At 40.7% G+C, this 14619-nt stretch overlaps 1 protein-coding gene across 1 annotated transcript in view; it reads left to right on the forward strand.

The window, feature by feature from the left end:
• SND1 (staphylococcal nuclease and tudor domain containing 1) overlaps positions 1-14619 on the forward strand; it is a 422021-nt gene that overhangs the window by 24038 nt on the left and 383364 nt on the right. Inside the window, exon 2 of the mRNA XM_004418726.2 lies at positions 10590-10739. Coding sequence (XP_004418783.1) covers positions 10590-10739 — 150 coding nt within the window. The remainder of the gene's footprint in view (positions 1-10589; positions 10740-14619) is intronic.

Genomic DNA, 14619 nt, shown 5'->3' on the forward strand with positions numbered 1-14619 from the left:
AAGTGTTTCACTGTAGGTAAATCTCTCAGTAAACCTATAAGTGGGTTTGAACAGTTTGAGTCCCTATTTTCCTTCTCAGCTGGCTTATTTCAGCCTTTGTCACCACCTGACTTGTGCCCTGAAGCCAGGTCCTTTATTGGCAGAGCTGAGAAATGTCTAATCCATAACCTCAGTCAAACTGACTCATTGTGACAGCCGTTTTCACAAACCTCCTGCTGTATCAGGTAGGGCTAAGATCATTTTTCTAGAATATGTCATTTTATTAATATAATTGGATAAAGCAGTTACCATATGACTTGCTTTCTATGCCCTATAAATTAGCAATTAAGTATAATTACCGCATCCATGAAAGTTTGCAACATGAATTAGTACAGCTTTGGCAGAACAATTAGCCGTGACAGTTTCCTCTCAATCTTAACATTATTCTTCTGAAATTAAAATGCTGATAAACAAATGATATATTTTACTTACTTGTTGTCTTTATTGTTTGTCTGTCTCTCCCACTAGTGCCAGCTCTCCAAGTGCAGACATTTCTGTCTGTTTTATTTCACTCAGGTACACCACTTGCCTAGAACAATGTCTGGCACATAATAGAAACTCAGTAAATTGTGTTGAATTAAAAAATGAAGAAATGAATCAGTCAATGAATAATTATAAAAAATAATCAACGTAGCTGTCAGGTCTTTGACAGAGGAGAAATGACTTGTTTTGGTACCATAAGAGTTACAAGTTAAGTTTGATATATAGACCCTTGGTCTTTTTCATAGTTCAAGACATTTTAAGTATTTTTTTCCCCAAAAAAGCTATTTCTCCTTGGCTTTATTTGGTGGGGAAGCTTAGATAAGAGAAGGCCATTAATTTTTTTTTTTTAATTTTTTTGGTGAGGAAGATTGGCCCTGAGCTAACACCTGTTGCCAATCTTCCTCTTTTTACTTGAGAAAAATTGGCCCTGAGCTAACATCTGTGCCCACCTTCCTCTATTTTGTATGTGGGACGCCACCACAGCATGGCTTGATGAGCGGTGTGTAGGTCCATGCCGGGGATCCGAACCTGTGAACCCTGGGCCGCCGAAGCAGAGCGCACTGAACTTAACCACTCTGCCGCTGGGCCGGCCCCCCCATTGAAATACTTTTTTTGAGGAAGACCTTGAGTAAAGACTATTGACAAGTAAGGCAGGTGGAGGGAGTTTAACAATATTTGGAAGATGAAATGGAGATAGAAAAAAGGGGAGGTATAGTGTGTTTTGAACTATTTCAGTTCCTATAAATAGTGGGAAGGAAACTAGTTTTTCACTTATAGACAGGTCTCTTCCTTTCTTTTTTTAAATTTTTTGTTTAGTGCAGTAACATTGGTTTATAACATTGTATAAATTTCAGGTGTGCATCATTATACTTCTATTTCTGCATAGATTACATCATGTTCACCACCCAAATACTAATTACAACCCATCACCACACACATGTGCCGAATTATCCCTTTCGCCCTCCTCCCTCCGCCCTTCCCCTCTGGTAACCACCAATCCAATCTCTGTCTCTATGTGTTTGTTTATTGTTGTTATTATCTACTACTTAATGAAGGAAATCATACGGTATTTGACCTTCTCCCTCTGACTTATTTCACTTTGCATAATACCCGAAATGTCCATCCATGTTATCACAAATGGCTGGATTTCATCGTTTCTTACGGCTGAGTAGTATTCCATTGTGTGTGTATATATACCACATCTTCTTTATCCATTCGTCCCTTGATGGGCACTTAGGTTGCTTCCAAGTCTTGGCTATTGTGAATAACGCTGCAGTGAACACAGGGGTGCATGTATCTTTACGCATTGGTGTTTTCAAGTTCTTTGGATAAATACCCAGCAGTGGAATAGCTGGATCATATGGTAGTTCTATCCTTGATTTTTTGAGGAATCTCCATACTGTTTTCCATAGTGGCTGCACCAGTTTGTACTCCTACCAGCAGTGTATGAGAGTTCCCTTCTCTCCACATCCTCTCCAACACATGTTTCCTGTCTTGTTAATTATAGCCATTCTGATGGGCGTGAGGTGATATCTCATTGTAGTTTTGATTTGCATTTCCCTGATAGTTAATGATTTTGAACATCTTTTCATGTGTCTGTTGGCCACCTGTATATCTTCTTTGGAGAAATGTCTGTTCAGGTCTTTTGCCCATTTTTTAATTGGGTTAGTTTTTTTGTTGTTGAAATGCATGAGTTCTTTATATATTTTGGAGACTAACCCCTTAGCAGATGTATGGTTTGCAAATATCTTCTTCCAATTGTTAGGTTGTCTTTTCGTTTTGTTGATGGTTTCCCTTGCTGTGCAGAAGCTTTTTAGTTTGATGTAGTCCCATTTGTTTATTTTTTCTATTGTTTCTCTTGCCCAGTCAGACATGGTGCTTGAAAATATGTCACTAAGACCGATGTTGAAGAGCATACTGCCTATGTTTTCTTCTAGAAGTTTCATAGTTTCAGGTCTTACATTCAAGTCTTTAATCCATTTGGAGTTAATTTTTGTGTATGGTGTAAGGTAAGGGTCTACTTTCATTTTTTGCATGTGGCTATCCAGTTTTCCCAACACCATTTGTTGAAGAGACTTTCTTTTCTCCATTGTATGTTCTTGGCTCCTTTGTCAAAGATTAGCTGTCCATGGATGTGTGGGTTTATTTCTGGGCTTTCGATTCTATTCCGTTGATCTGTGTGTCTGTTTTTGTGCCAGTACCATGCTGTTTTGGTTACTATAGCTTTGTAGTATATTTTGAAATCAGGGAGTGTGATACCTCCAGCTTTGTTCTTTTTTTCTCAGGATTCCTTTAGCTATTCAGGGTCTTTTGTTGTTCCATATAAATTTTAGGATTCTTTGTTCTATTTCTGTGAAAAATGTTGTTGGAATTTTGATAGGGATTGCATTGAATCTATAGATTGCTTTAGGAAGTATGGACATCTTAACTATGTTAATTCTTCCAATCCAAGAGCACAGAATATCTTTCCATTTCTTTGTGTCTTCCTCAGTTTCTTTCAGCAATGTTTTATAGTTTTCAGTGTACAGATCTTTCTCCTCTTTGGTTAAGTTTATTCCTAGGTATTTTATTCTTTTTGTTGTAATTGTAAATGGGATTGTATTCTTAATTTCTCTTTCTGCTACTTCGTTGTTAGTGTATAGAAATGCAACTGATTTTTGTATGTTGATTTAGTATCCTGCAACCTTACCGTATTTGTTTATTACTTCTAAAAGTTTTCTGGTGGATTCTTTAGGGTTTTCTATATATAAAATCATGTCATCTGCAAATAGTGACAGTTTCGCTTCTTCCTTTCCAATTTGGATCCCTTTTATTTCTTTCTCTTGCCTGATTGCTCTGGCTAGGACTTCCAGTACTATGTTAAATAGGAGTGGTGAGAGTGGGCATCCTTGTCTGGTTCCTGTTCTTAGAGGGATAGCTTTCAGTTTTTCACTGTTAAGAATGATATTAGCTGTGGGTTTGTCATATATGGCCTTTATTATGTTGAGGTACTTTCCTTCTATACCCATTTTATTCAGAGTTTTTATCATAAATGGATGCTATATCTTGTCAAATGCCTTCTCAGCATCTATTGAGATAATCATGTGATTTTTACTCTTCATTTTATTAATGTGGTGTATTACGTTGATTGATTTGCGCATGTTGAACCCTCCCTGCATACCTGGAATAAATCCCACTTGATCATGGTGTATAATCTTTTTAACGTATTGTTGTATGGGATTTGCTAGTATTTTGTTGAGGATTTTTGCATCGATGTTCATCAGTGATATTGGCCTGTAATTTTCTTTTTTTGTGTTGTCCTTGTCTGGTTTTGGTATCAGGGTAATGTCAGCTTCATAGAATGAGTTAGGGAGCTACCCCCCCTCCACAATTTTTTGGAAGAGTTTGAGAAGGATAGGTATTAAGTCTTCTTTGAATGTTTGGTAGAATTCACCAGGGAAGCCGTCTGGTCCTGGACTTTTATTTTTGGGGAGGTTTGTGATTACTGTTTCGATCTCCTTACTGGTGATTGGTCTATTCAAATTCTCTACTTCTTCTTGATCCACTTTTGGAAGGTTGTATGATTCTAAGAATTTATCCATTTCTTCCAGATTGTCGAATAGGTTGGCATATAGCTTTTCATAGTATTCTCTTATAATCTTTTGTATTTCTGAGGTGTCTGTTGTAATTTCTCCTCTTTCATTCCTGATTTGACTTATTTGTGCCTTCTCTCTTTTTTTGCTTGGTGAGTCTAGCTAAAGGTTTGTCAATTTTGTTGATCTTTTCAAAGAACCAGCTCTTGGTTTTATTGATTTTTTTCTATTTTTTTTTAGTCTCTATTTCATTTATTTCTGCTCTGATTTTTCTTATTTCCCTTCTTCTACTGATTTTGGGCTTTGTTCTTCTTTTTCCAGTTCCTTTAGGTGCATTATTAGATTGTTTATTTGAGATTTTTCTTATTTGTTGAGATAGGCTTGTATTGGTATAAACTTCCCTCTTAGAACCGCTTTTGCTGTATCCCATAAATTCTGGCATGTTGTATTTTCATTTTCATTTGTCTCCAGGTATTTTTTGATTTCTTCTTTGATTTCTTCGTTGACCCAGTCGTTGTTCAGTAGCATTTTGTTTAATCTCCACGTATTTGTGGCTTTTCTGATTTTCTTCCTATAGTTGATTTCCAGTTTCATACTGTTGTGGTCAGAAAAGATGCTTGGTATTATTTCAATCTTCTTAAATTTATGGAAACTTGTTTTGTGGCCTAATATGTGATCAGTCCTGGAGAATGTTCCATGTGCATTTGAAAAGAACGTGTATTCTTCGGTTTTTGGATGGAATGCTCTGTATATATCTACTAGGTCCATCTGTTCTAGTGTGTCATTTAAGGCCAATGTTTCCTTATTGATCTTCTGTTTGGATGATCTATCCATTGGTGTAAGTGGAGTGTTAAAGTCCCTTACTATTATTGTGTTACTGTCTATTTCTCTTTTTATGTCTGTTAATAATTGCTTTATATATTTAGGTGCACCTACATTGGGTGCGTAGATATTTACAAGTGTTATATTCTCTTGTTGAATTGTTCCCTTGATCATTATGTACTGCCCTTCTTTGTCTCTTTTTACAGTTTTAAAGTCTATTTTGTCTGATATGAGTACTGCTACCCCAGCTTTCTTTTCGTTGCCATTTGTGTGGAGTATCTTTTTCCATCCCTTCACTTTCAGTTTGTGAGTGTCTTTAGGTGTGAAGTGTGTCTCTTGTATGCAGCATATATATCTGGGTCTTGGTGTTTTATCCAATCAGCCACCCTGTGCCTTTTAATTGGGGCATTTAGTCCATTGACATTTAAAGTAGCTATTGATAAGTATGTACTTACTGCCATTTTTTAACTTTTTTTCTCAGTGTTTTTGTAGTCCTTCTCTGTTCCTTTATCCTTCTATACAGAATTGATGGTCTCTTTAGTTTGAGCTCTGTCTGAAAGCTCTACTCTTTAACTCCCCTCCTCCCTCATTTTATGTTTTTGATATCATATCTAACCTCTTTTTTGTGCATTTGTGTCCATTACCCTCTTACCATGGAAACAGATAATTTTTCCTATTTGTGGTCTTCTCTTTTCCCCTTAAATCAGTCCCTTTAACATTTCTTGTAGCACTGATTTCTTGGTGACAAGCTCCTTTAATTTTTGCTTGTCTGGGAAATTTTTGATCTCTCCTTCCATTTTGAATGATAATCTTGCTGGGTAGAGTATTCTTGGCTGTAAGTTTTTTCCTTTTAGCACTTTAAATATATCATGCCACTCTCTTCTAGTCTGTAAGGTTTCTGCTGAGAAGTCAGCTGATAGCCTTATGGGGTTTCCTTTGTATGTAACTTGTCTTTCTCTGGCAGCTTTTAGGATTCTCTCTTTATCTTTAATTCTAGACAGTTTGATTATGATGTGTCTTGGTGTGGGCCTATTGGGTTTATCTGGTTTGCGGCTCTCCGTGCTTCCTGTACCTGGATGTCTGCTTCCTTCCTTAGGTTAGGGAAGTTTTCATCTATTATTTCTTGAAATAGATTCTCTGCCCCTTTGTCTCACTCTTCTCCTTCCGGGACACCTATAACACGGATGTTAGTGTGCTTGGTGTTGTCCCAGAGGTCCCTTAGACTGTCCTCACTCTTTTTAATTCTTTTCTCTTTTACCTGTTCACCTTGGGTAATTTCTTCTACTCTTTCGTCCAGCTCACAGATCCGTTCTTCTGTATCCTCTACTCTGCTTTTGAGTCCTTCTAGCGAATTTTTCATTTCCAGTATTGTATTCTTCATTTCTGATTGGTTCTTTTTTATATCTTCCATTTCTTTGTTGACTTTCTCACTGAGTTCATCTATTCTTCTCCCCACATCAGTGAGCATCCTTAACACTCTTAGTTTGAACTCTCTGTCGGGTAGGTTGCTCATCTCTGTTTCACTTAGTTCCTTTTCTGGAGTTTTGTCCTGTTCTCTTACTTGGAATGTATTCCTTTGCCTCCTCATTTTGCCTCTTTACCTGTGCTTGTGTCTACGTATTAGGTAGGTCAGCTACGTCTCCTGCTGTTGGATAGGTGACCTTATACAAGTGATGCCTTAGGAGTCCTGCAGTGTGCTTTCCTCAGTTCTCAATGTTCCAGGGGTGACCCCTATGTGGGCTGTGTGTGTCCTTCTGTTGTGGCCTGTTTGCTCTCCCTGTATGCGCCCAGGTAGGCCGAGTTATGCTCCTGGTCAGCTGTTGTAATGCTCAGCTGTTTGTAGTTGTTGTGGGCCCTTCAGTCTCTTTATCAGGTGTGGGGAGCTCCAGCACAGTTGGCTGCAAGTTTTAATACCACATTTGTGTTGCAGTATTTCTTTTAAGTGAGTAGGCCCCCAGCGTGGCAGGTTGTTAGGCTCAGGGGCTTACAATTGCTATAAGCCTCCAGCCTTTAGGTCTCTTGTCAGCTCTCTGAGGATTGCAGCTGGGTGGGGCTGGCCTCAGGCACAGGAGCACCCAATTGTTTCAGACTTTGGAAGGTGGGGCAAACCCCCTATGTAGGTCTTTGAGAAGCACAAGTCTTCTGCAGCTGACGAGCCCTGCTGCCCACAGGTCCACACACACAGTCAACACCGTGCTGCCCCACGTGTGTGCCCCAACCTCCCGAAGTGGACCCAGTCTCTCCACAGCGGGAGCCCCACACACTTCACCACCGCCCCACAAGGTCTCTTCCTTTCTTAATGGCCTGCGGACACAGTCTTTTCCTACCTCTCCACCAAGGCCATGGCTGAGTGAGAGGGAGAAAGTTTCGTAGGAAAGATGTACACGTGTCAGTCCTTTCCTCCTGGGGAAACAGGAATATCTATTCTTGTTGCTTAGGAGTTGAATTGGTGACTGCTGCTTGAATTTGTGTATTCAATAGTATAAAAGTTGTCTGGCAGCCTATAAAGTAAAGGTCATCTCTCTCTAATAGGAATTCAAGCATTGACTGTTGTCTGGCATATTTGGTACAATAAGGCAAAGAAGTTCTGACAGCAGTCCTCAGAATAGCATTCAGGGAGAGGGGAGGATGTACAAAGGAAGTTTTGTAAAATTCCTATGCACAAGTTGTTGGGCAAAGCCCTTAATGGGGCCGGGATAATAGTTACAGACCTATTGCCCCCCAGGGATCTAGTTTACTAGGTGGAGGCGTTAGAGGTAGCCTCTTTCTGATATTGAGGGGAAAAGAGGGAATTTTCTCATCACTTATTCTGTTCTTGAGCTTTTCAGTGTCTTTGTCAGACTTGAGAAATAAGGATTGTTTCCTAGCCTGGGCCAGTGCTCACTCATCAGAGTTTACATTGATCAGCCAAGTGAGTTTTCTTATGAAAGAGCCTTAGCTTTTCCAACTGAGTCTCCTGGGAGTGCTTTATTTTTGTGAAAAGTTGACTAAAATTGAGGAGCAGGCATTGGAGGCAGGTGCTCTGCTTTGTATGTTGTAGGTAGCTTGGCTCTCCTCAGCCCTGTTTGGAATTTGTTTGTGAATGATTTCAAGTGCAGGTATTCTACAGTGTGTACTATGCTTGCTTGTGACACTCGTGAAGAACTAACTGTAAATGAATCAGATGCAAGCTCTTTTTCTTTTCTTCCTTTGGTCCTTCTCATTTCAGGAACACCAAGCATCCTCTGCCCTAGTATACCTATTCTTTCTTGGCCTCGCTTTGTTTGAGAGCTTATCTTTTTAGAATGTCAGTTCCCAGGAATGATGCCCACGGCATGGGTTCTCAGAAAAGGCTGTTAGCAAGGCTGGTTGGAAGCTGTAGAGTTTAGTTGCTGGTAACACTTGATCAGAAAGGATAAAAATGAAGAGCATGACTTGTAACTGGATAAAGGAAAATAGTCTTTTATTATGCGTGTATGGTGTAGGCAAGGAGGAGCCATTTAGACCGAGGTTTATGTGCTCAAGTTATTGGGGATACTGAGACAATCAGGGCACTATTTTTTAAAAAATTGGAATGCACATATGTGTTGGACAGAGTTTCTGTAAAATGGTAGTAGAATGGATAAATGAATTGTGGTATAGTCATACAATGGAAAAAGTAAAAACTGTTTTTACTTTTATAAGAGAAATACCTACAGTTCCTCCCCTCTCCCTGAATGCTATTCTGAGGTGTTTAACATCAACATGAATGAGTTTTACCAAAAAAAAAAAAAAAGGAAAAGAAGCAAGTCACTGATGGGCGCATGCAGTAGACTCATAATTTATATAGGGTTCAGAAATAGGAAAAACGAAACTGTATTGCATAGAGATGTATACCTACATAGTACAACTGTTCAAAAACGCAAGGAAGGAATTCCACAATGGTCAGGGTAATGGCAGAGAAGGGGCTACAAGTAGAGCAGGGCAGAGAGGGAACCCAAGGTCCTGGCAGTGTTCTAGTTCTCTTAACTTGGATAGTGGGTTCTCAGTTGTTTGCTTATCTTGTTTTTTAACATGTACATATATGTTTAAATGTCCTTCTGTATTTATAGTGATATTTCACAATTTAAAGCACTAGTTAAGGTGGAGAAGTGAGGGAGAAATGTCAGCTAAGCAAGTGTGTTTAGGAGTGGTTTCCCTTTGTACTCCATTTCTTTTGATTCAGCTTCCTTTCCAAGGACCATTTCTTTACAGAGAACTCCATGGTCTTGTCTGCCCCAGGGCTCTATCTTGGCAGAACTCTCCAACATTCTGTCTACTAACTTCAGCAGCTATTTCTTGTTTTGAAGCACGGAAATGAGCATCTTGCAGATCTCGTGAAGCCAGTGCTGGAGCCCACTTGTTCATTAAATCGTGCCTCGCTGAACAAAGACAGCTTGAATAGCTTGGGTGATGTTTGTCATTTTTTTCTCTACGCCTCTTTTTCTCTTCTCCCACTTGAAATCCTCCCTTTTTCTCCCATGCAAGTGTTTTAAAGTTAAGTACCAGTGAGCTTCAGAGCTTTTTTCACAGTTGCAAGTGGGTTCCGTGTCTGGTGCCTTTTTTTTTTTTTTTTTTTTTTTGGTGAGGAAGATCAGCCCTGAGCTAACATCTGCCAATCCTTCCTCTTTTTGCTGAGGAAGACCAGCCCTGTGCTAACATCCGTGCCCATCTTCCTCCACTTTGTATGGGACGCCGCCACAGCATGGCTTGACAAGTGGTGCGTTGGTGCACGCGCGCTTAACTGCTTGCGCCACTGGGCCGGCCCCGTGGTGCCTTTGACTATAGAGATGAAAAGAGCTACTGCGCTTGGGAGCCTTAAGGTGCTTTTTACTCTCTTCTGTTTTAATCATCTAGAGCATGGGTTTTCTAGATTACTTCTAGACTATGGGCACTGTCTACGACGGAAGTGTAAGCACTGGGCTCTGGCTGCACTGCTTCCACATTAGCCTTGGGGATACTCAGCTCCTTCTGGATGGTGTGTAGGGGCTTCTTCCTTTAGCGTCCCGTTTTCTTAGGCTTTCCATTGCTTGCTTCCACCCTAGCATGGAATGTGTGTATGGAGGTATTAACTTCTTAATAATTGAAAAGAACACAGGTGGTGGTGCTTGCTGGGATGAAATTGCAAAGGTTATTTTATTTATTTATTTTTTTGCTGAGGAAGATTGGCCCTGAGCTAACATCCATTGCCAATCTTCCTCTTTAACATCTTTGCCCATCCTCCTCTATTTTGTATGTGGGATGCTGCCACAGCATGGCTTGACAAGCAGTGTGTAGGTCTGCTCCCAGGATCTGAACCTGTGAACTCCAGGCCGCTGAAGTGGAGCGCGCAAACTTAACCACTATGCCACTGGGCCGTCCCCCACAAAGGTTATTAATCTCTCTGTCTCACATACCTCTTCACCCCAAAAAGCCTGTTTATGACTTTTCTATTGTTGGTTTAATTCCTACTTGTATTTCTGGGTCTGTCATTTCAGAATCTAGCCCAAGGTTTTTTTGTTGGTATTCCTCTTATAAAAGTAAAAACAGTCCTATTCATTTAGTTGTTCAACAGATATTTGAGTACTGCCAAGGTGCCAAGTACTGTTCTAGGTGTTGGAGATACAGTATTGAACAACCTATATTATAATATTACCTGTAGACCACTAATTTTCTCTTTTTTTCCCCCCTACTTAGGTCCTCTCAGGGTGTGCCATCATTGTCCGAGGGCAGCCTCGTGGTGGACCTCCTCCTGAGAGGCAGATCAACCTTAGCAACATTCGAGCTGGAAACCTTGCCCGTCGGGCTGCTGCAACACAACCTGAGGCAAAAGATACCCCTGACGAGGTAGGTGCTTTCTGAGGCCGCCCTGAGGCTGTGGACCCTGGTTGATATCCCAGTCTCCCCCTTGACTGGTGCAAGATTGATTTGCTTTTTCTTTTCTGTGTAGTTTGAGTATTTTTATATCACAGGGTTGATGACTCTGGACGTACCCACAGTGACTCGCATTGGTTTCTGCATTCACTACCTTTAGCAGTAATCCCAGTCTCTGGGCTTTTTCTCATCCCCTTTCTCATAGGCTTAGAGCCTCTTCAGGTTTGTTAGTGTCTTCACTCTTTCTTCCCTTGGAATCGATTAGAACATTTCCTAGGTGGTCTCAGCTGTTTGAGGTTGGCATTAGTTACGGCAGAGCTCTTTTATTTATATTTGATTTCTCCATTCATGTTCAAAATTCAGAAATATATTCAGTGAAAAATCTAGTAGTTTTCCCCAGGGACTAGTGATGTTACTAGTGTCTTGTGTCTCCTTCCAGAGATATTTAGTCTCTATACAAGCAGACGCTCTCATTTTCATAAATGATAGCATACTATAAATGCTAAACCTGTGCTTTATCATAGATTCGTAATCTGGGATCCATGCACCCCTAAAGGCGTCTGAGCGCCATGAAATTGTTTGCAAAATTTTGTGTAAACATGCATTTTTTAGGGAGGAAATTTTTATCCGTTTCTCAAGGCAACTTGTGGCTCAATAGTAGTCAAGAACCATTGTGTTATGGTGATTTGAGAAACTTCTGAGCTTTTGCCCCACCATCTTCTCCATTCCCCCGTTCCTGCACCTCTAATGCCTGGCCACCTTGCCTTCTTTGTGGTTGGCCTTTGACTCATTAAGTTCTTGCCTCTCCAGGCAGCTGTTGTGAGTCCTAATTTGGCGTTGTTGAGTCTTCTTGGTTCCTATGCTTTGAAATATCAGTTCTTTTCTCTCTTTTAGTAGTGCTTTGGCTATCAAAAATGAAATTTCTGGGGGCCAGCCTGGTGGCGTAATGGTTAAGTTTGCGTGCTCTGCTTCAGTGGCCCAAGGTTTGTGGGTTCGGATCCCCAGCGCAGACCTACCACTTGTTATAATTTTATTTATTTATTTATTTTTCTCCAAAGCCCCAGTAGATAGTTGTATGTCATAGCTGCACATCCTTCTAGTTGCTGTATGTGGGACACGGCCTCAGCATGGCTGGAGAAGCGGTGCGTCGCGCGCCAGGGATCCGAACCTGGGCTGCCAGCAGCAGAGCGCGCGCACTTAACCGCTAAGCCACAGGGCCGGCCCGACCTACCACTTGTTAAACCATGCTGTGGAGGCATCCCACATACAAAAAATAGAGGAAGATTGGCACAGATGTTAGCTCAGGGCCAATCTTCCTCAGCGGAAAAAAAAAAAAAGAAACTTCTGGATTCTAATTATTTACCTTTTGCCCCAACTTGATGATGTTGGGCAAGTTGGTACCTCAGCTTTCCTGTGCTATTCCCTGTCATAGAAATGAAGAAGAAAAAGTAACTCATGGGGCTCTTTTATTTAAGGAAAACATTTAGTTTTTTTCATCTATAACAAAAGGTATTTTGTTTGATTTAAGAAGATAGTGAAGCAGTGTTACAGAAAATAGAGAAAAATCTCCCAAAATTCTGTTATCAACAGCAGTCAAATTCTTGGGATAATGACTAAATAGATCAAAATCAGTTCTTTTTCATTGGTCCTCCATCAGTGAGCACAAGTATTGGGAATAGTAATAGTGTATACCTTGGGGTTGTTCAATGAGGATTAAACAAGGTAATGTGAAGTGCTTGGCACGTGCCTATAAAGCACTGAATAAATGTTAGTTCTGGTGATCACTAGTGCTGTTTGTTAGTTTCTGCTACTACAAATACTCCTAGTACTGAAGATTGCATCTCTGTCAGCACTTTTCACGTTTTGGGTGCTAAGTACTTTTCTTGACCAACATTTTGAATTGTTCTTTTCCTTTCAGTTTTGTGTTGTGTAACAGCTTGACTGCTTCTAAGAGGAGAAGAGTGTTAACCCTTACTGGCTAGAGCTGATCGAGTTCATTTCCTCAGAAGGAAGAAGCAGTGTAGCCTCCAGGAAAGAAGGGTTGGGTTTTGATTTCCTGTTTGGTGGATGAGAATCTAGGACAGAGAAACGCAAGGCCAATTGGAGCTTGTTCTAAAGTATCTTAACTGTATCCTATGTAACAGTAGAGTGAAATCTTCCCAAAACTATCCCAGCTGAAAGAATACCGTGTAATATGAGCCTGGCTCTCATTATAGTTGCATATATTTACACAGTCTAGTGTTTTTTGTCTCTTCCAGAGCAACTCAGTCTCACTAAGTTTCTCCTAATAACTCTTCAGAGGTCCCTGTGACGTGAAGTATTTGATAGCTATAAATTTCATCCTTTCTCAGCCACAGTCACTGTTTCTCTGTCCTAATAATCCAGTCTCTCCTCACGCTGTTATTATCTGGTTTTCCCCCTACCACGCCCTGGAAGCTGCTCTGGCTCAAGTTAGCAGTGACACCAACTGGTAACCCAAAGCAGAAATCCGTCTTCCCTTGCTCTTGTTTTACCCCCACCCCAACAGCATTCAGGCCTTTGTCAAGACCTAGAGATTCTTCCTCCTTAAAATCTCTCTTCTCCATCCTTGAAACTTCATTATTACTCCTCTTGTTCTTTGTTCAACTCTGATACTGTGCTTGGAATACTGAAATAATAGTCTCCTTGCCTTCATTCTGCCTCCCTCTTATCCTTTCTCTGTATGCTCTCAGATCTTTTTGAAATATAATTTCATTTATTCCCTTGCTCAATATCATTCCCAGACACTTCACTGATTCTTCATTTCCTGTGTGCAAATCTAAATGCCATAGTCTGGGATACAAGCCCATTTGTGATTTGACTTTTAGTTTTCTCTTACTGAACCAACTCCGGGATGCTAAGTCCCAACCATGCTGAAGTACTCAGGTCTTCGAACAGGCCCCTTGAGTCCTGCCTGGTCATGCCTTGGCTCATGCTGCTCCCTCCATCAGGAGTTCCTTCTCCACCTTCTGCACTGGTGAATACCTACTATCTCTTAAGATTCAGCCTCCTGAGAATGCAAAACTGACATTTCGTTTCATCATCCATTTTCGTGCTGTCATAGCATTCATAACATTTCATTCCATGTTTATATGTCTTTACTAGATTGTGAGCTCCTTGAGAGGAGTGACCTTATCTCTCATGTCTGTGTTCTTGTGCCTAGTCCGTGCCTGACGTGAAGCAGGTATACAGTGAATAAACGTTCACATGAATAATGAGGAAAAGAACCTGAGCATCTCCTTTTTGGGGATCAGTGGATTGTGCAATGTGGCATTGCCCTTTCTCTCTGGCTTTCCATTGTTTTAGAGCATGTTGTCTAGTATTTTCGCATTCAAATAGAGTCAAGGACATCATTGCTTATTTGCTTCCCTTTGTATCACTGTCCCAAATATCATTCACCTGTTCTCTGCCTTCCCTCCCGATATCTTCTTTCAAAGAAACTCAGCTCTCTCCTAAGTCCTGAGGCAATAAAAGCAGCTCCACTGTATGTCCCCAGCCGTCACTGCTCTGTTGCAGGCTAATCCCCAGCGTTGCCTAGCTACTCTGGGCAGCCTAGATACTGCATTGATGGGCACTGTGGGAATTATATGTTTATTTCCCACAGATTTATTGAGCTCCTGTTATGTGTGAAACTCTGTGCTGGTTTCATGAGAAATACAGAAATGAATGTCACAGTCCTATGTTCAGTGGAGCTTTTGAGAATTGGGGTCATGGAGTGGATGGGGCAGAGAGGGATTAGTTACATGTACACGTGGTACAGTGGGATGATTAGAAGAGGAGGGACAAGAAATATTGAGCATTGGGCCGGGTACATAAGTAGCTAGCTTTAAGGTTT

This window comes from Ceratotherium simum, chromosome 1, assembly GCF_057802395.1.
Source record: "Ceratotherium simum simum isolate JZ-2026a chromosome 1, ASM5780239v1, whole genome shotgun sequence".
Taxonomy (NCBI): Eukaryota; Metazoa; Chordata; class Mammalia; order Perissodactyla; family Rhinocerotidae; genus Ceratotherium; species Ceratotherium simum.